The 21080-nt window shown below is 42.4% G+C and overlaps 1 protein-coding gene across 1 annotated transcript in view; it reads right to left on the bottom strand.

Annotated features, from left to right (window-relative positions):
• Positions 1-2648: 2648 nt before the first annotated feature.
• The window catches only part of LOC138292215 (keratin, type II cytoskeletal 5-like), a 97636-nt gene continuing 79204 nt past the window's right edge, over positions 2649-21080 (bottom strand). Inside the window, exons 8-9 of the mRNA XM_069230660.1 lie at positions 3963-3991; positions 2649-3847 (exon numbers count right to left, since the gene is read on the bottom strand). Of these exons, the coding sequence (XP_069086761.1) occupies positions 3423-3847; positions 3963-3991 (454 nt within the window). The 3' untranslated portion in view covers positions 2649-3422. The remainder of the gene's footprint in view (positions 3848-3962; positions 3992-21080) is intronic.

Here is a 21080-nt window from a genome sequence, read left to right as displayed (position 1 = left end):
GCCTGATACTTTTACTCCAGCGACGTTCTCATCTTCCTACATCTATCATCTGTGCCTACCTCTCAGCCTAATCTAGGTATAGCCCTACACACTCTCCAGTTATGCAGGGGCGGCTCACCCGTTAGGGCGGAGGAGCGTTGCCCCGCCAGCAGTGGCTTCTGCAAAACCATTAAAAGAAAACTATAACAACCTTAGTTTATTATTATTTTATCTTAAAGGGGCGGGGCAACTGGGGTGACTAGCAGTGAAGGGGAGTGCACAGCACTCCCCCTCAGAGCACATGTGAGTTTGGCTGGTCGTCTTGGGCAGGCAAACACACATGCACAATAGGCCCTCTCCAGCCCAGCAACTGGACTGGGCTGGAGAGAGCCTGCACAGGCTCCGAGTCTGCCTGGGAGCACCCTGCTGGGTGCTCCCAGACAATCCTGACCCTGCTTTGAGCAGTATCAGAACTGCCCGCATGGCAAGTTGGGAGCTTGTGCCTTCAGCCAGTTGAAGCAGATGAGACAGAGGAACTGCGTGCAGGTAAGTTTTTATTTTATTTTTTTAATTTAATAATATTTCCCGCATTGCGACCCCCCTAGTTTCCCTCACACGCCGCCCTGCCCCCTTTAACACCCGCGAGCCGCGACCGCAGTTATACTATTCTATGTGAGTGAGGAAACATGCAAGGAGTCGAGACCAAGAAGGGCCAAGAGCTGAGGAAGGGTTTGTACTTTCTTTCCTGCTTCAACAAACCTTAAATTGTGGTCACAGCTGGTAGTTAAGTGTAGTCCAGGGACTACTGTTCTTGGAGTTATGTAATCATTTTATTCTGGTACTCACAGTACTTAGACCTAACTACATTATCAGTTATGTTATTTAATAATTCATGTATGTTACTTATATTGTGCTCATGAGACAAGGATAACCTCTAATAGCTTTCTGGCTGAAGGAGCGGCTCATGGGGCTTTGAAGGGGTGGGGCAGCACGTGTGTAATGGAGAATTAATTTAATAGAAAAAACACACTTACTTTCACTCACCGTCGACGATGCCGCCACCACCACCACCCTCCTCTCCTGCAGGCTGCAGTCACAGGCTCCCAGCCTGCCCTGCGGCCAATCCTGACTCTGCTCAGAGCCGTGCTAGGATTGGCTGGGAGCACCCATCCAGGGCACTCGCAGCCAGACTGGGAGCCTGTGTCTGCTCTCTCCAGCCTGGCGACATAGTGCCGGGCTGGAGTGAGCATAGTGCGCATGTGTGTTTGGCAGGCCCAAACATACATGCGCACTCGGGGGAGTGCTCTGTTCACTCCCCTCCGTGGCTGTCATCCCCAGTGCCCCGACCCTTTTACTACAAAACAATAATAAACATATGCCCATATTTATACTTTTTGATGCAAATCAGCACTTGGGCAGATTTGTGTCAAAAGGTTTACTGCCGGCAGACACCATTCCAACGCTCCAGCCGGGCGCCTAATTTAAGGAATGACGTTAGCCGGTGCCGTGGCCTAGTTAGCATCAAAATAAATTACTCTAACCGGGCAGCGAAGGTGAAGGGAAGACTGGGGGTTGTGCGCCAAAGAATGGTGCAAGTCAGGTCAGAGTCAAAAATATTGGCTCTAACCTGACTTGTGCCATTGTTTGACGCACAACCACCATGGAAATGACTCCTGTCTTAGCAAAGACAGGAGTTATGCCCCTCTGCACAATGCCCATGCCCAGGGGACTTCTGTCCCCTGGCCTTGGCCATTGGGCACAGTGGCATGTAAGGGGGCCCATGTTAGGCCCCCCTATGCCACTAAATAGATATATATATACTTACCTGCACGTACCGGCACTCACCATGGATGGGTCCCCCCCATCCCTGAGTGTCCTCCAGGGGTGGGCGATGGTGGCAGGGGGTGTCCCTGGGTGCAGGGAAGGGCACCTGTGGACTGTTTCCATGGTCTCCCACCATGAAAATGAGCCCACAGGTCCCTTAACGCCTGCCCTGACCCAGGTGCTAAAAAAAGGCGCAAATCCGGCTGGGCGCCATGTTTTAAGGCCCGCCTCCTCCTGTGCGTCATTTTGACGCCGGAGAATAAATAAGGCACTCATGCCTTAGAGTCATTTCTTTGCACGGGAACGCCTACCTTGCATGTCGTTAGCGCATGGTAGGTTTTCACTTACAAAAAATGACTCAAACTCACTGGTTAGTCTACTTCTTGAAGGGTGGGTCTTAAAGATGAGTTCACAGGTGTTAAGGGCATCTGTGTGTTGAAGGCAACGTGGACACAAGGATTTTTGGGAACAGAGTTACAAAGGGATGCACTGATCACCAATGAAATCATGAAACCATTGGTATTTAGTGGAATGGTTAATTAGGGGCTGTGGTACACCAGTCATTTAATACATTACAATAATGTCAGTCAGTTCTGGAGTAACATGTACAGTAATCGGATGATCACATTGTTGGAACTGAGGTTCACTATTCACATATGGTGAACATTTTCCACGCCTCATAGGAAGAATTCACACGCATAAAATTCTTTCAGACCTTTTTGTGGCTTGCAGAATATTCCAAAGACCTCGTGAGTTGACGACGTCTTTGGTGAAGATGTGCCAGAAATACACTGATCACCTTTCTCTGCGTCTTAATAGGCAAGTCAATACAGTAATGCATCATGTTGTTTAAATTATCTTTATTTGAGTAAAATTCTAATTTAGTCTCAAAGTCCAAGAACTGGCAGCAGTGCCATGGTTTGCTTTTGCCACCCAAGAAGTAAAGTTTCTGCCACTTTCATTTCGGCATTTCAGAGACAGATTCAGTTTTTATATAAGAAACTTAAGTAAAAACTCTACATATACTGAATAAAATGCTGACTTCTTATCTCCAAAAAAACACAATCTGTTGAGTTTGAATTTGCTGGACTATTTCCTGGGCTCCAGAAATAGGCTGCTGAAGTGTGTAGACTTTTCAAACGGCTTGAAAGCAACATTGACAGCAGTAGTGGGAAGTAAATGAGCATTTCATAGCAATGATCAGAAAGCTTGTAAGCACTAACTAATTGCAAATGGTCTAATTAGCAATGCACACTGTGGGGAGGAGGGGTTGAGAATAGATATTATGGCGTGCAAAGAGGAAGTGGATATTGACAGACGAACAACTGACTTTAAAGCCAGTGTTATTACCGTGAGCCTATACCTCCTTCTGATAGTAACTCTTGCTTACGATGTGCAGAGCTAGGAAACTGTCAAAAAAATCTGCACACAAACATATTTACCAAGCAGACACAATGCTAAATATGGCTTAAAGGAAAATGCAGTGAACAATCAAGGAATATTATCAGAAATGCCAAAGCTGCATTTGCCCATTGAAGCAAGAATGGCAAATAGTGTGCCATGTGCAGTCGTATTTCTAGCTCTGTATTAGAGAATATGGACTCAGGTTTTAATTTAATTTAATTTCTGAAGTTTGCTCTGGTGGTTGAAGATGACATCTGCATGTTAGAGCTACTTCCACCTCCGGAGGCAAATCCTCTTGCACTGGAAGCAGACATACTGCCCCCTCCTGCACTGTAAATGCCTCCTCCTGCACCATACGCCCCCCCTCCTGCACTGAAACTACCCCCTCCTGCATTGAAACCACCACCCCCTATGTTGAGACCACTTCCAGTGCCAAAGTTGGCTCCACCTCCAACACCCATTCCAAGATTTGCAAAACCAACTCCGCTTCTAGCGCCGAAGCCATATGCACCTCCGTCACTGAGTACACCGCTGCTGCCACCGAGGCCCATACTGCTGTTACCTAGGCCAACAGGACTGCTGCCCAGGCCACCGCTGCCGCCCATAACGCTCACACCTCCTGCTCCAGATCTGACCAAGGCTGAAAAGTAAACAAATTCAAAATTGTTAGATTCTGTTCAATGGAAGACTAAGTATTGCATAAAACAATTACAAAGAAGGAGCAGTGTCAAAAGGAATAACAGCACTTTACTTACAGATGGTCATAGGCGCAGATCCATGCAGCCTGCAAAAAGACAAAGAAAGAAGTACATAAAAATGAAGGTTATACACACTACATTCCTACTTACTTCAGTAAAGAGTGGACAGTGTAGTATCTTTTTTTCCTGTCCGTCACCATGAAGAAAAAGCTGGTGGTGAGAGACAGGAAAAAATTGATAAAGATACCTTCACCCTGGGAAAAATCTTCCAGGATGAGGGGGTCATTAGTGTTTTGTTTTCCACTTTGGGAGTTTATTTCTGAAAAAACAAAACTTTGGAAAAATTTGGTATATGATTCTCAACACTGATGGTGGCCATCCACCAACCCTTTTGTACCTTGAAAGGAACCAACATGACATCAGTTCCCTTCAATGTGCAGCGATGACCACTGGGCCGGCAGCTAATTCTAAATCTGACAGGTGGTAGTCTGTTAGTATAGCAGAGTCGATGTCCTCTGCCACCCTGACTAAAGGAGGACGGCCTGCCAATCCTTAAATCTGGTTAAATCTAACATAGGAACAAAAGATAGCATGAGCTGTGCCTGGTCCTTCAGCAAGTGGTTCCAATGCACCACCATATGGAATTTCCTACATTCTTGTAGAGTTTCACACGGGGACGAAGAAGCTTCTGGGACCACCATACTATCACAGTCTCATAGGTCTAGAAATGATTCACAGCCTGCCTGATGCTAATTACACTTGCTAGATGAGCAAAGAATTTTGCAAGACTAAAGCGAACCTAGGATGATTTTTGTAGTAAACTGAAAAATTAGCTTGCATAGGACCCTGAAAATCCTGCCTAGACTAGACTCTGCATATTATTTGAGTTAGCTAGGATGAAACAATATTCTAAGTATTTCCGGCACCCCCAAATTCAACTTGTTACTCTCTAATGAAGAAGGACAAATATCCTGAAACACATGTCTAGATCTACAGAACATTGGCTGTGCCACCAACAGGGCTATTAAAGACTTTCAGTTAAAGTGAGTGTTAGCATGCACTGCTTTTACCACAGTGAACCTGGGCAAATTGTGTGGTGCTATGTCAGGCATTGTTCTCCTTCCATATTTCTAATCTTCTTGGTATGGTTTAGAGTGAGCCTTTAGCTACTGCAGAGTTTGTTTTGGAAAAACAAAAGTTAAAGCTTTGGTGAACAGCTTTCAGCAGTGATGTCAGCCATCTACTAAACTTTTACTACATTGAAAGAAATGATTCAGCGGATCCATTAAATGTATAGAAAAATAGCTGGCCTGGCGATCTTCTCTAAATTTGGCAGACATTACTCTGTCAGGGTGGCAGAGGCAATGTTTTCTGTCATCCTTACAGACTGCCTGCCAAATTCTAAATCAGGCCCTTAGTGGTTCTTTAAGCTTTAAAGAGTTTGGTGGATGCAGACAACCCCACAAGGTGTGGTGCATGGCCTATTTATCGGTGGCCAAACACTAGTTTTCTGTCAGCTGCCACAAGGCCATTAGTCAGTGTACGTAAGAATGTCCACCCTATTCAGTGTAGTCATTCCAACATATATTTTTCCTGTTTGGGACCACCAAGAATACCTGGTAGTCAAAAATAGGAAACAACAGACATGACCTCCTTCCAGGGAGATACTTCTAAAGCATTAGGGCCATTTGCGTTTTGTTTTTCAATAACAAACTACCATGAGTCTGTTATCAAAAACCTTGACAAGCTGGCACATCAACTAATCATGTTCAACCGGAAAAAGGCAATAGCAAATATGAAATATTTTTTCACAAGTAGGCACTCATGCAATTTAATGAGAACTCAAACTCTTGGCAGAAACGTCCACCCGGTTGGGAATTTTTGTAATGCAGCAATTTTACATGCAATATTTCCGCATGTGGAAATGTCTTGGTGTTCCCAAGGTCAGTTTTGGCATGGCAGCACAGGTGTAGTATGTCCATTACCAATTCCATAAGGGACAAGTTGTGACTCAAAGGTAATTATGCGTCCTAAAATTAGCAGTATTTGTTCTATTTATAATTCTCCAATATTGGATCTTTCATTGATTCAGATGCTTGAATCATTCCCCGTCATTGAAGTGAGAGTTTCACAATATAACTAGAAAGAAGAATAATGGTAAACATATCCTAGAAGGGCTGGAAAAAAATTGCTTCAGTAGCCTATCTACATCATTTTAAAAGAACTATACTCCAGCCATTCAGGTTGCAGCATCATGTAGAACACTCCTCTCAGTGGCTTTCTGCCCTCAAATTTTGTATTTTTACCGCACATCATGTGAAGGTAGTCTCCTCTGAGCTCTGCTCATTTATCTTAGCTTTTCACTATTTTAGAGATTATCTTCTAAGAAATGCAAAAATATTATCAACATCTCATTATCTGTTGGATACTTTCTACTATGGATAATATCAGAGATTCCTCAACCCTTCCAATCAATGGCAATAAGTCTATGGATGAGGAAAGAGAAAAAAATAAGCACCCAAATCTTAAAATATAGCAATGGGACGACTATTTAATCCAATCCCCATTGCTACCAGTTCCACAACAATGAGATTCTATTGCAGAAGATTTCATATCCTTTTGGAGAGAGCAGCAAAAAGGTTTTAATTACCAATGCCTACAAAACAATTAGACTGTTGATTACTTTTGGGAGAAAGGCATCAAAACAATGGAAAATCCAAAAACAATCACAGCGGTCCTGCCACTATTAGGCAAAAAAATATAAAGAACTAGTGAATTTGTTAGTTTGTTTAGCTGGGCACCAAAAGTCAGATTCAGTGATAATGCAGGCTGCCCAACACAGCTCGAAGAACCCATAAACACCAATCTCTACATTACCTCACATAGTAAGTATGTGTCTTTATAATATTGGAAATTGTTTTTTGTCTGTTTCAACAATCATACTTGGTCACTATGACAGCTGATGTGGTCAGACATAGGATCATATATAGAAAATCTGTCAATATTAAACTGGAAGCAAGAAGGAGAAAGGGCATTGTCGGAAATGATAGACTGTGCTATGGACATCGCATCCACGGCTTTAGAAAATTGGCAGGAGCAGCTGTTTTTAGGAGGGAATAGTGGTTGAAGGCTACTTCTTTCAGAATTGAAGTACAAAGCAAAATTATAGATTTGCCATATGTCGGTGAAGCCTTTTGCAACAAACATCTTGATGATGCCTTACAGTCAAATCAGACCAACACTGATACTGCAAGGTATTTGGATATTCTGCAACAGAGGTGGCTTCCCATTCATGGAGCAAAAAGAGGACAACGTTCTTACAGAGGATGATTCAATCTTATATCTATCAATCCTATAAACCCTCTCTTCAGCAACATTGGCCTCGATACCCACAGCAACAATATAGATTGTAGTTTATACAAAATAAGCAAAACAAAGCCATCGGGGCAAAGACTCAGACAGTGACACGGCAAAGGCACTGGATAAATCACGGTTTGCCACAACACCACTTAGGGGGTAGAATATCATATTATGTAATGGAATATAGATCAATAGCAACAGACCGTTGGGTTTTGGACCTGATTGTCTATGGTTATACATTAGAATTTGTTCAAAAACCTCCCCCAACTCTACATCAAAAGAAATCTCAAATACATCTCTATCTTTTGAAAGTAGCGGTCCTAACCATGCTCAGCAAAGGAGCCATAGAAAAAGTTCCATGCAATCAGGGAGTTATAGGTTTCTAGTCTTGTTTCTTCTTGATAATGACAAAATCAAGAGAATGGAGATCCACTCTGGAACTACGCAATATAAACAAATATTTTAGAAAACAATAATTTTGCTAGGACACAATTCAGAACATCCTTCAGCTACTCAATCATGGAGATTATATGATAACATTAGATCCCCAAATTCTTAAGGCTCGTAGTGGGCGGCAGTCAGTTTCAGTTCAAATTTCTCCCTTTTAAACTTAAATCAGCTCCCTGTATATTAACAAAATGTCTTACTCTCAACCCATAGAAATCTATCCTCCATCCATTAAGAAACATAACCTTCTTGGACAATACCCTATACACTGTAAACGACAAGTCAAATCCAGCAGACAAAAGGTGGGCCAAACTAGTACATCTGGCAAATATGTTGCAGAAAAGAAAGTCAGTTTCAGTTCAACTCTCCAAGTCCCTCTTAGGAATGATGTCAACATGTGTTCCATTTCTCCCATTTTGCTGCTTATGAATGACACACCTTCAGGAAGAGTTGGACAAACAATTGATCCAAACTCATGGCTCTTCCGACAACATAACTCAATTCACTCCAAGGACGAAAGCGGCTTTTGTTTGATGGATTCACAAGGCAAATCTATTGAGAGGTTTGACTTTCATGTCAGAGATCCCAAATTGTATGATTATGATAGAAGCTTCCCTAGATGGTTGGGGAGCTCATCTACAAGACCTGGAAATCATTGTCAAGTGGGCTCTGCACCAACTAAATCTTCCCACATATCTCTTGGAACTCAGAGCCATAGCATTAAGTCAACAGGCTTTTCTTCTGAGAATAAAAGGAATGTCTGTACTTGTATGCATGGACAATATTACCACAATGCCTTACATCAAGAAACAGAGCTTCACCAGATCTCAAGCATTGCCTCATGAAACTAAAAATATTGGGAATGGTTGATACAACACCAAATAAAGCTCAAAGCATAATGTATGCCTAAAAGGCACAATTTCCTGGAGGACACTTTGAGTAGTATGACAAACAGCTGTCGCAAAGGGGATATTAACCAAGAGGTTCTGGACAGTATATTTGCCCGATGGGACAAACCAAATCTAGACCTTTTTGGAACTCCTCAGAACCAAAAATGACAGTTTCATGCAAGCTGGCATCCACAAATAGGATTGTGGGGAATGTGTTTTCAATGGCATGATCAGGGATCTTTAGCTATGTTTTTCTGCTGATACCTTTGCTGTCAAAACTGCTCAGCAAGATGAAGAGGGAACCATGTTGAATAATTCTTATAGATTCAAAATGACCTTGGCAACATTAGTTCAGTGAACTACTTCTCCTTCGTTACACCCAAATACAGCTGAGTTCCCACCTATTGACGATGAACCACAATCCAAGTACTGAATCCAGATCCAACATCCTTACACGTATCAGCCTGGCTCTTGAATACAATGAATTTGCACATTTGGACATTCTGAAGGAGTATAAAGAATTTTTAGCCACAGTAGAAACTGCAGACAAAACCTATAAATTCAAATGTTGATGTTGTCAAGAATCAACCATTCATCCTATAACATCTACACCGGAACAGGTACTACCTTATCTGTTATATCTAGCTCAAACAGGTCTTGCTCATACTTCTATTAAAGTACATTTATCTGCAATATCCTGTTTCAGAAGATCTTCTTGTACACCATCCTTGTGTTATGCTCTAACAAAATCATGAAATCATTTTTCAGAAGGCTCTTTAGTGTCTATTCTCTAATAAAAGATCTTCCTCCTCTTTGGCAATGGTTAGCCCACTGAAAGCCATTCACAAAGCAGAAATGAAATATCTTTTGTGGAAACTGCCACTATTGTTAGCCTTGATATCAGCAAGGAGAGTAAGTGAAATACAAGCTTTCACCCTTAAAAAAAGCCATTCATGCACATAAAAAGTGGTTAAATAATTTTGAGAACCAACCCCCGGTTCATTTTGAAGGTTCCATCAGGCTTTCATTTAAATGAGCTGATTGTTTTGAAAACATTCTTTCCAAACCCAAAAGAGGCAGCACAAAAAACATTATAAACTAGAGAGGTTAAAAGATGCTTGAAATTTTACATAGACACTACAAAACAAGCTAGAAAATTAGACCAACTACTGGTAGCATATGGTACTCCTCAACAGGGTTTCCCGCTTTCCAAACAAGGCATAGTTCTCTGGATTTCTACAGGCATACAATTTTGTCATAAAAAAGCAGGATGGTCTTCACAAAGTGAAGTTCGAGCACACTCTGGAAGTCATTATGACCCTGGCGTTCGGTGGTAACATGGTAGTAAGTATCGCCAACAGGCTGGCGGTACCTACAGCCATATTATGACATTGGCGGGTTGGCTGAAGCCACATGCCAATATACCACAATATACCATTTCGACCGCCATGGCTGTGACTGCCGCCGGGCTGGAGATATCTATCTCCAGCGTGGCAGCCCTCACTGTTCCACCCGCGGGATTATGACCCCGCCTACCTCCATGGTTTTCGTAGCTTCCTTACTACCACGAAAACCATGGCGGTAGGCACTATCAGTGACAGGGAATTTCTTCCCTGTCACTGGTAGGGGTCTCCCCCCAACCCCCTCCCTCTCCAGCTACCTCCACCCCCTTGCCTCTCCAATGCCCCCACACACCCTACATTCACGCCTCTTCACACATACACACATACACACAAACATCCACGCATGCATACTTCCACTCACACACACCCGCACACACTTTCAAACATGCATGCACACATGCAATAACAAAACATAACATACAAGCACTCACACCTTCATACATGGACACTCACATCCAACACGCAACACACACCCACACACATACACATACACAACACAACACTCCCATCCCCCTCCCGTGTCGGAGTGCCCACTTACCTGTGTGCAGGGGGTCCTCCGGCAGGAGACGGGACGGGGTGTTGCTGCCAGCAGAAGCGTCCTCCAGCAGAACAGAATTGGTCATAATACGGCTGGCAGCGGTCTACTGGGGTGGTGCTGCTGCTGGCAGCACCACCACCTTACCGCCAACCGCCGGCATGTCCACAGTTGGATTTCCACCATCCTTCTGGCAGAAATCCAGCTTTGGTCATAATATGGCGGATGGCTGGTAGCCGCGGCAACAGTCTTTTGGCAGCCATCTCCGTGGCGGAAGGCAGTTATTACCGCCACTATTGTAATGAGGGCCTCAGCGTTTTTACTTCCACAGCTTTGTTTGCTGGTGTTTCTATACACAACATTTGCAGAGCAGAAACATGGAAAAATAAAAATAAACACACATTTTTGCAGCACTACTGCTTGGACTCACCAGAAAGGCGCAGCGGGGGGGCAAGAGGTATTATAACATTTATTCTAATAAGGTGAGCTGACACTTCATTTTCTATACCACCATTTGCTAATATTTCATTAATGTATATAATATGATAGTTATGTGCTAACTATTCTGATTCAAGCATGTGAATCTATGAAAGATCCAATACTAGAAAAAAAATAAGTTTCTTCCCTGTAACTGAAGTTCTCCAGTATTGGTATCTTTCATCGATTCACATGCAACCCACCTTCCCCACCTCAGAGGCTCACCATATCTTCTATAGTGCTGTATGTTCACACAAGTTCACACAAGTGCTTGAAAATCTGAGAGAAGGAAGTCTCTGAGGAGGGCGTTATACAAGATGCTGCAACCTGATTAGCTGGAGTCTAGTTCTTTTAAAATGATGTAGATAGGCTACTGAAGTGAATGTTTTCTAGCCCTTTTAGGCTACGTTTAACATTTTACTGCTTTCTATTTATACCTTTGGACTCTCACTTTGACAATGGGGACTGATTCAAGCCATCTGAATCTATGAAAAATTCCAATACTGAAGAACTACAACCACAGTTGTGGTGGGGTGCAGAGACAGCATCTGTTCACAGTTAGTATTTTGAACAATATTGTTCTGAAAACTGGTGCAAATTGTGACCCAAAACGTTCCTAATTATTAGTCACCAGCTATAGCCACCAGCATGGACCACTAACATGTCGTCTTTTGAGTTCATGTCTGAAAGAAAGGGTGTCTTATCACAACATCAAACCCAGAAAGAAATTCTCTTTCATGCCTTTACAACCAATGAGTAGATAGAAACCTTCTGAAACACTTCCATGTTCACAAAATAATCCCAAGAAGTGCGTAGAAAGCACCAACATGTATTGTGATCTGAAGACTACCAAGAAAAAGCACCATGTTGTTGATAAAATCCTTCTGCTCAATTTCTAGTGAAACATCTTTCTACCAAGTTGAAAACGGCTATTTGTAATCAGTGACAATATTTTCCATTTTCTATATAATATCCTCATAAATAAATATGATAATGCAGAGAAGAAATGGACACACATAAATCAAAGTTAATAATCTGAATTCTCCACCTATAGAACCGGTCACCTTTTAGACCTTGCTTTAATGTGATTCTGCAGCATATAGCCAAACTGGGCATAAAAACAGGTAAATAAGTTTAGAACTGAGATGTTTTCTAATCATCAGGTATCAAAAGTTCACAGTAAACACCTGGACGCCGCCAAAGATTCAGTCTGTTACAAGACCTTTGTCCCCAAATCTTGCCACAAAAAAACAGTTGGGCTCCTTTTAGAGCTATTGTATTAACTCTTATTGGGAAGTAATGGTGTCAACAATGTCTGCTGACAACTCCGACTTTGTCAACATTTTAGAGCAAAAGGATGAGGAGCATTTTACTAATCTCCACAAGTAAAACATACGTCATCCCTGAATTGTGATTGATCGTGAACCCATACTAAACTTCATCCACCATTATGTGTAGTGGTGCAGGACGGATTTGTTTTATGGGCATATGCCTTTGGATTTCATACTCATTGGCATTGTGAGAAATATTCTTTCAAGAAATCCAGATTCGAAGTGCATTCATGATTGAGAGTACTGTACCTTACAGATTTTAGTGAAATGGAAACTGTGTTCCTGTTGAACCTGCCTTTTATTATGTCTCATAATATATGACAATCTAAAATTGTTCATATTGCGAGAACGTGGAAGGATGGTAGACACATGAATAAGACAAAACCATCTTTGCTGACTTACACAAATGATAACGCATTTTATTTGCAAATAAATAAAATAAAAATAATTTAATATGAAGCTTTTCTGAATTCAATTGAAGCCACACATCATCCATACTATATTCTGTTTGATGCACCTGCACTGCTCCCACAAATCAATTTGAGGATTCTAATTTAATTTTAAGCCTCTGATTTCAAATTACTTGACAATTACAGTATTTTAAAAAAATGTCATTGTACATTTAGCCTCTTTGTTTATGTACACTTTATTAATCTGTTAATATTAGTTAATTTTCCATGCAGTCACGGACTCCCTGAAGAGGCTTAAAAGACCCCCAGGGTTCCCCAGACCACAGGTTGGGAACCACTGATCTAGCCAATACACTTCCCTTCCCGGCATCCTCAGAGTCAAACCCTCTTTAATATGTCCTGACTCTGTCACAGGCACTTGGTTGGTGGCAGGATTCAGTACCACCTGCCCCAATGGTGGGAGATCACATTGGACAAATGGGAGCTTCAGAAAGTACAATGTGGGGCTACGCCCTAGTTTTCCAACAGACCCCACCACCTTTGCCACTGCCCCCCAACTGGCTGATGGAGGACAACATTCACTCTTGCGACAGGAAGTACTGGCTCTTCTGGCCAAAGGAGCCATCAAGAAGGTGCTGCATCAGAAGGTGATATTCCCGCTACATTCTGTTGACACAAAAGGATGGAGGTTTCCATCCTTTCCTAGACCTATGCCTTCTGAACTATTTTCTGAACAAGGAAAAATTCACGATGTTTATTTGGCTCAGGTTTTGTCTACCCACGACTCACTGTCCTGCCTGCCCGTAGGATTTACATGTGGATCACGGTAGGCGAAGAGCATCATCAGTTTGCTGTGCTACAATTTGGCCTCAGTAGCGAGCCTTGGGTGTTTGCCAAGGGGAAGGCGGCATTTGCAGTACATCTGCAGAGGTCAGAGGTTCCATTCTTCCCGTACCTCGATGACTGGCTGTTGAAGGTAGATCACCCCAAGCACTTGTCTTCCACTTCTAGTCTATGGCAGACCTCCAGAATTCGCTAGCGTTGACTATCAACATGCCAAAGTCACACCCCACTCCTTCTCAGATGTCTGCTCCGCTCCATTAGAGCTAATCTGGATTCAGTACATTTTTGCTTCCATCCTCAGTGAGTCCAGGATATTCAGGCTATAATGCTAAAGTTTCAGCCTCTATCCTGGATTTCAGTGAGACTAATAGTGAAGCTGCTGGGTCTCAGGGCTGCTGCATCCTGCTGGTAAGGCATACCAATTGGCATATGCGGGCTTTGCAGTGGGATCTGAAGCTCCAGTGGGCACAGCATCAAGGGGATCTTGCCAACCTAGTCCAGATATCGGAGAAAACTGCAAAGGATCTGCAGCGGTGGCTCACATGGTATGATTGCGTCTACTGCAGTCCCATCTCCCTTTCTCACTCAGAGCTCGCAGTAGTGACAGATGAATCACTTCTGGGTTGGGATGGCCTTCTGGGGGAGGTGGAGATGAGAAGACTCGGATCTCTGACGTAGTTTCAGCTCCACATCAGCCTGTTGGAACTGAGAGCTATTAGTTTTGCAGTGAAAGCCTTTCTTCCTTCCATCAAGGAAGGCATGTTCACATGTTCATGGACAACATCAACGCCATGTGCTACTGCAACAAACGGGGGTGGAGTCAAGGACCTTGTGTCAAGAGGCCCTGCATTTCAGAACACAGCTGGAACACCAGGACATTTTCCTGGTGGTTCAACATCTGGTGGGCTCTCTGAACGCCAGAGTGGAGGAATTCAGGTGTTGATGCCTGGTGCCTGGACAATGGTGTCACCATCTGGAGGTTGTTTAAGGTCTCCTCAGAGATTAGTGAGAGACTTGATTAGATCTATTGACCATCACCAAGAATGCGTAATGTCAGCACTTCTGAGTGCTAGAGGTTTTAAGGAGGCTCACGCTTGATTTAGTCTCAAGTGGTCTTCAGGACTCCATACTACTTTCTGCTGATACCACTCCTAACCAGAGATCTCAAGAAGATCAGGAACGAAAATCTCAATTCAACTTGGTAGCTCTGGATCGGATAAGGAGAGTCTCCTATCCTGAACTCCTGAGCATGAGCATCTGTCCTCTGATCAGGCTGCCCATTCAGTAGGATCTTCTATCACAGCAGTAGGCCTGCACCAAAACCTGCACACTCTCCACCTACTTATGTGGCAACTGAGTGGTGACAGTTGAGAGTTTTTGATCTTGCTCTGGAAGAATTTGATGTCATTTTGGCAGCCAGGCATCTCTCAACGAAAACAGTATACGCCTGCTTGGCTTGGTGTACTACCAAATCTGTTGATCCTCTGTCTGCATCCCTATCTGAACTCCTTGTGTGTGTGCTCTGTCCCTTATCCAGCAATCCCATGCTTTGGGTACGGTCAAAGGGTATCTTTCCGCCACCTCGGCTTCTTGCAATTGATGGATCAACCGATCCAGTACAAATCACCCATTGTGACTTGTTTCTTCAAACGTTTGCAGCATTTGTTTCCCCCAACACCTTTCATTATGTCCTAATCGGATTTTAGTTTAGTTCTCACTTTCTTAATGTGTTCATCATTTAAGCCCATGCACATGTGCCGTCTGAGACTACTTACCATCAAAACAGTTTTCATTGTGAGCATAAAATCTACCAGGAGGGTTAGCAACCTGCAGGCACTTTCTGTGACCCCCCTGTATAATTCCTTTTTTACAGGTAAGCTGATCTTAGGACTCATGCCTTCTTCTTACCCAAGGTGGTCATGTTGGCCAAAGCATCATGATGTCTACTCCCCCGCCCCCATCCTACCAGAGAAGAGCAGAGACTCTACTACCTGAATGTAAAAAGAGCGTTGTCATTCTACATTGATTGTACCAAAGACTTCTGGGTGAATGATCAACTGTTTACTGGAAGAAAGCAAAGGAAGTCCACTAGCGAACCATCTCCAGGTGGATTGTCCTCTGTATAAAAGCTGCTATGCAATGGACAAGAAACAACCCTCTGATGGCTTGCATGCACATTTCACCAGAGACAAAGCTGCGACCATTGCATTAGCTTGAAGAGTTCCAGTCCTAGACATCTTCCCGGCAGCAACGTGGGCATCTATGCACACATATGCCAAGCATTACTGGCTGGACAGTCAGGCTTAATGGGATGGGTCTTTCGCCTGTTTGGGCTATCAGGACTTTTTGGTCTAATAGATTTGCAGACCCTCTCCAGGGAGGGATTGCTTTGGTATCTATTCTAAACGTAAGGAATCTGTGACTAGCAGTTTCTATCATATGAACAAGTTGCATACCTTTAGTAACAGCTTATTTGGTAGAGACTCAGGCTCCATATTTCTTACAATTCTCTCATCCTCTCCATTCTCTGAACTGTACATCTCACATCACAGAGATCTTTTAGGACTTCATGTTGGCACACTGGTCATTCCACCTTAGTGTGGCTTTGACCTTCTGGTGCAGAAAAATAGTCGGAAACTGAGGCCAGCGTGGTTGGGTGGCATTTATATAGGCACCACAAATATCACTTCCAGAGCGTACGATGACCGACAGAGAGCCAAACTATGCCATCTGCCGGCATGCAAGGGGACTACTGAAATATTTCCAGATCCATTCTGATGCCTGGGAAGCATTCTAGGATAAGAAATCTGTGGACAGTTAGAGTCACTACCAGATAAGACATTATAGAGGGTAAGTAACTTGTTCATTAATGGAGGCCTGGCAGGAAGATAAAAAGTTGCTCATACAGGAACGATCTCCAATAAGGTGCTAGATCATTAACCAGGTTGGCCAAAAACAGCAAAGGAAAAATTGAACCATATAGTCATAGGTGAGTACTATATACAGGCAAGGAAAGGGCCCCGATATGTAGGACATAAGTAGCTGGTCCAAGATAGCAAATGCGACTGATGGGAGGACCCATAATTAATGTAGTTGCTACCAGGACAATTAAGGAGGTACTGAAAACAGAAAAAGGTGACGATCATTGGAAAGATCCAGTAGGAGCGTCCCAATCAAGCCTGAAGGAAGGGCTTCTCTCAGTGTATATGGACTGCATCAGCAAACAGGACATTGATGGGATACATAAATGCAGTAATTCACATGTCCAGATGGAAGTAGAGATATTTTTACCGGGAAGTCTTACCACAGCTACGTAACAACATCAATAGGATACATTTGGGCGGTAGTCCATATGTCTGAAAGAATGAACATTGATGGGTTACAGAGTGGCAGTAGCCCACATGTTCAGATGGACCTGGAGGTATTGACTGATTGTGCAACAAGGAAGGAAAGAAAGCAACACCAACAATTCTCAAGGGAGACATATATTCTTTGGCCCTGGGTCTGTTTTTGACCCCTAGGCAAATTCTTGGATGTATATATCAAAGGTTTTGCACCCGTAGCTTAGACCTATGTAAGGGACAGTATGGACTTTATAAATTTAATTGAGGATGTACACTATGACAAAATGAAGGATTGGCTGATGGACCAGACATTCAGGGCATGATATCCAATTGCACTTTGTAGTATGTTTGTAGTATAGTCTTTGCTGAATTCTCCATCCCCACTGTGGAGTTTCCACACATGTTAGTATAGATTTTTGTAGTAAATGTCACAGGGACACAGTAGAGTAGGTGTGAAAAGGGGCAGATTTACTACTAAACAGGGTGGGATTAGGGAGGAGAACAAGAGATACAGGGAGGTCACAGAGCAAAGAGGTTCAAGGACGGATGTCACCCAACCCCATTAAAGTAAGCCAGTTGCATTACTCTGACAGTGGAGACATGTAACTTCCACTTTTATATTACGTTTACACACGCAGTTTATGAACACTAAATATAGTAAGCTTACTATGAAGTGTAAATGTACTCAAAAGTGTGCCTTACCTATGTTAATCAGGCTGTGATCCTTTGTATGTAACCATTTTCTAACTGGAAAGCACTGGCATGATTGCATACCTCTAGACCATCTTCCATGCCAGTATGTACCCATTCCTTGTATCATTACTGGATAGCCCTCTCACCAACAATTACTTTCAAGTTTGAGATAATTTTCATTTATAAAAGAAGAGAGTACTGTTGGTGCACCCTTCACCCTCAATTTTCCCATATTGTATGTAGATTATTTCGAAGCCAGTCAGGTTTTGATCATACATAATCCGAGCAAACATATTTAATCTTTGGAAGTGCTACACTGACAACATATTTTTTAATTGAAGGGCAGTTTCGATTGTCTGAAATGTTTTGTTGATTGGCTTGGTGACACATGTCAGACTTGACATTTACCCTACAATCACAGTAAAGACTCTGCTTTCCTGGCACTCAAAATCAATGACATTGATGGAAAACCTGGAACATGTCTATGTAAAAAAGATAGCAAAATGTAATGTTCTTCTACTCTACAAAAGCAACCACCTGAGAGACCTCAAGGATTGATAGGCAATAAACCAAGGGCATCATTAAACCCCTGTTTTAGCAACTTGAGTGAGAGTGGATGTCACTGGACTGTTTGTGTAATATGACACATTTAAGCTATGCGTTTTAGGAGTTTTGAGAGTAGAATTGCCACCTCCATGTGTTGGGGCCTCAGTACACTTCCCTCCCTCTCTCTTTCTCTCTCTCTCTCTCTCTCTCTCTCTCTCTCTCTATATATATATATATATATATATATATATATATATATATATACTGGAGGTAGACGCCTCAATGATGACCAGTCTGGGGAAACCTCAAAAAGTTTGTAACAGGAAAGTTTTAACTGCATTTTTTATCAGCAGAAAAGTACAAGAATAAAAATAATATACCAAACCTCACTGCAGCATTTAATGTAGAAATGTGCTCTATAATAAAAGATTAGGCAAAAACCCTGCTAAACCTGCAGAGATAAAATAAGGCTGTGGGGCCTGTTAGGCGAAAAATGCATCATCTGTACTTCAGCAGCTTTCACTACCCAGCATGCACTGCACTGGCAGTTTGCCTCAAAGACTCAGTTATTTTTTCTGTCTTGTACTGACCAGATCTCAGAATCTAAACCCTTGTATTTTCTGAGTTTTGTTCTGCAGAAAAACGTTTTCAACTTTCATTTGACTTTTTTTGTAGACATTGATATATTTCCTAATTTTAAAAACGTAGGAGTGTTTTTAAAGACACCACACCATCACTGTTTCTGAAATGCCCCTTGTGTTGCTGTTTCTGACCCACATGCCCTATGTGTGGTCTATCTTTCAAACTCTCACTGTGTCAAATATGTGCTTTTACAAAAAAAAAAATCAATAATGTCGCTCAAGGTCAGAGAGGCAATTCCCCTGAGAGGGAAACTGGAAGATTCAAAGGTTGCAGAGGAACAGAAAAAGGACACCCATAGAGGGTTATCCAAAGAAAAGAACTACTCGTGTCACTCACTGAAGCATCGGTTGATGTTGAGACCATCTGTGCCAATATGCTCTCCGTCAAGAGGCTCGAGAGTGATGCCTATGCAAAAGGTACCCTCTTCAAATTCAGCTATACCATTGAAGTTGACTCCATCGAGTCAATGGCTACTCCAGGAGTGGCACATTCAGTAACACCAACACTGACAAGACCGATGAAGATACATTCAATGTCAGGAACTCCGAGACACCAGCATTCATTGTTGAAACACTCTATGGCTCTGGCATTGATGTCAAAAGGACAATGTGATTCACTGATAAGAGTCTCACAAATACCTGTACCATCGAGGCATTCGGAGTTGAGACATTAAACATTCCAACTCTATCTATTAAGCTGGAAGAAAACTCTGAGTCTCTAGAGAAATCCATCCCACCTAGAATTGTAATTCCTGCAGAAGATCCTTTAAAGGTTCCCCTTCAGCCCTTATAATTACCACCTCTGGATGTTCCAAATCCTAGAGATCTCACCCCTACAGCTCCTTCATCTTGTCAAGATCTAACATTATGTTTGGATATGGTACAACCTTCAACTCCAGATCTAGTGAATCTTGATGGACATACAAGAAAAAGATATTCAACTTTTGGCAGCCTATCTTTTTCTAACACAGACACTTCATACATGCTGACATTTCCTCCAGTATCTCCGTGTACACCTCCAGTTGTGTTAATCTTTCAGGAGATACTTATCAGAGGAGCTGCTCAATTAAGCATCCAATTAGCAGTTCCTTGCACATCAGTTTTTATAATTATCAACAATTTGCAGCCTGGAGCTTCCCCAAAATTAGTTCTTCTGCTAGTTACTGAACTGGCAAAAGAAAAACTTCTAACTCCAGCTAGTTTAAAATCAGCACAAACAAGACTTCTTAAGAAGAATAAACCTTCCAAACAGGACCCATGTTTCCTGAAACAAGATCCTAAGCCGGATTCAGTAATTGTGTCCAAAAGAAGCACCCTTCAGCTCCAGAATCTTTGACTCCTCCAGAAAAACAGAGTAAAAAGATGACTGCAATGGGATGACAAATCTGTGGATCTTTTATCATATCCCTAAAGGGAGCCAGTAATTTGACATTACTAGGAAGATATGGCAGAGCCTTGTGGGAATCTCTACAAAGTTTTGACTTACATAAGGAAAGAAAACAAGACATCATGGAAATCTTAATGAAGGTCAACTTGTCTCAAACCAGATAATAAGCGATAAAGCTAATGCTGCAGATGTTACAGCAACAAATTACTGTTATGGTGTCTCTCTCAAATGGTCTTCCTGGCTTTGTCTTCCAACATTAAAACCTGATGACCAAAAAAAAAAAAAAATCTTCCTTCTGCAGGATCTGTTCTTTTTGGTCCAAATGCAGATGATGAGATGGTGAAGATGAAAAAAGTGCCAGAGACTGTTGAAGTAGTTGAGTTAGAAGAGAAAAGGGGAATTTATAGATCTCAGTTCCACCACAGGGATACCAGAGAGTATCAAAAAAGATGGTTCTATCGCCACAATTATCGCATTACTTACAGCAGCATCAATCACAACAACAACATCAAAATTTGAGCAAACTGTATTGAGGAAGACATCAACAGCTTTAACAATCATACAGAGACCCAAATTACTGAAAGGCTTATTCGCAATAGAATAAGCAATGAGATCAGCACTCTTTCTCTGATGTTCTCCACTACAGTGGGAGGGATTGTAACAAAATATCTGGAGTAGTGGAGAAAATTCACCACAGTCAAATGGGTCTTACAAATCATACAGAATGGTTACTCACTTCAGTTCAAAACTCCCCTACCTCTAATTGTACCAAAAGGGCCTCACAACATAATCTATCTCAATCTAAAATAGAAGGCGTCATCACCTCTCCAAAAACAAGCAATAGAATCAGTTTCTCGCAAAAAGGGAA

This window comes from Pleurodeles waltl, chromosome 4_2 (genome assembly GCF_031143425.1).
Source record: "Pleurodeles waltl isolate 20211129_DDA chromosome 4_2, aPleWal1.hap1.20221129, whole genome shotgun sequence".
Lineage (NCBI taxonomy): Eukaryota > Metazoa > Chordata > Amphibia > Caudata > Salamandridae > Pleurodeles > Pleurodeles waltl.
Note: the sequence above shows the minus strand (reverse complement) of the source record. Positions and strands in the feature narration are given on the sequence as shown.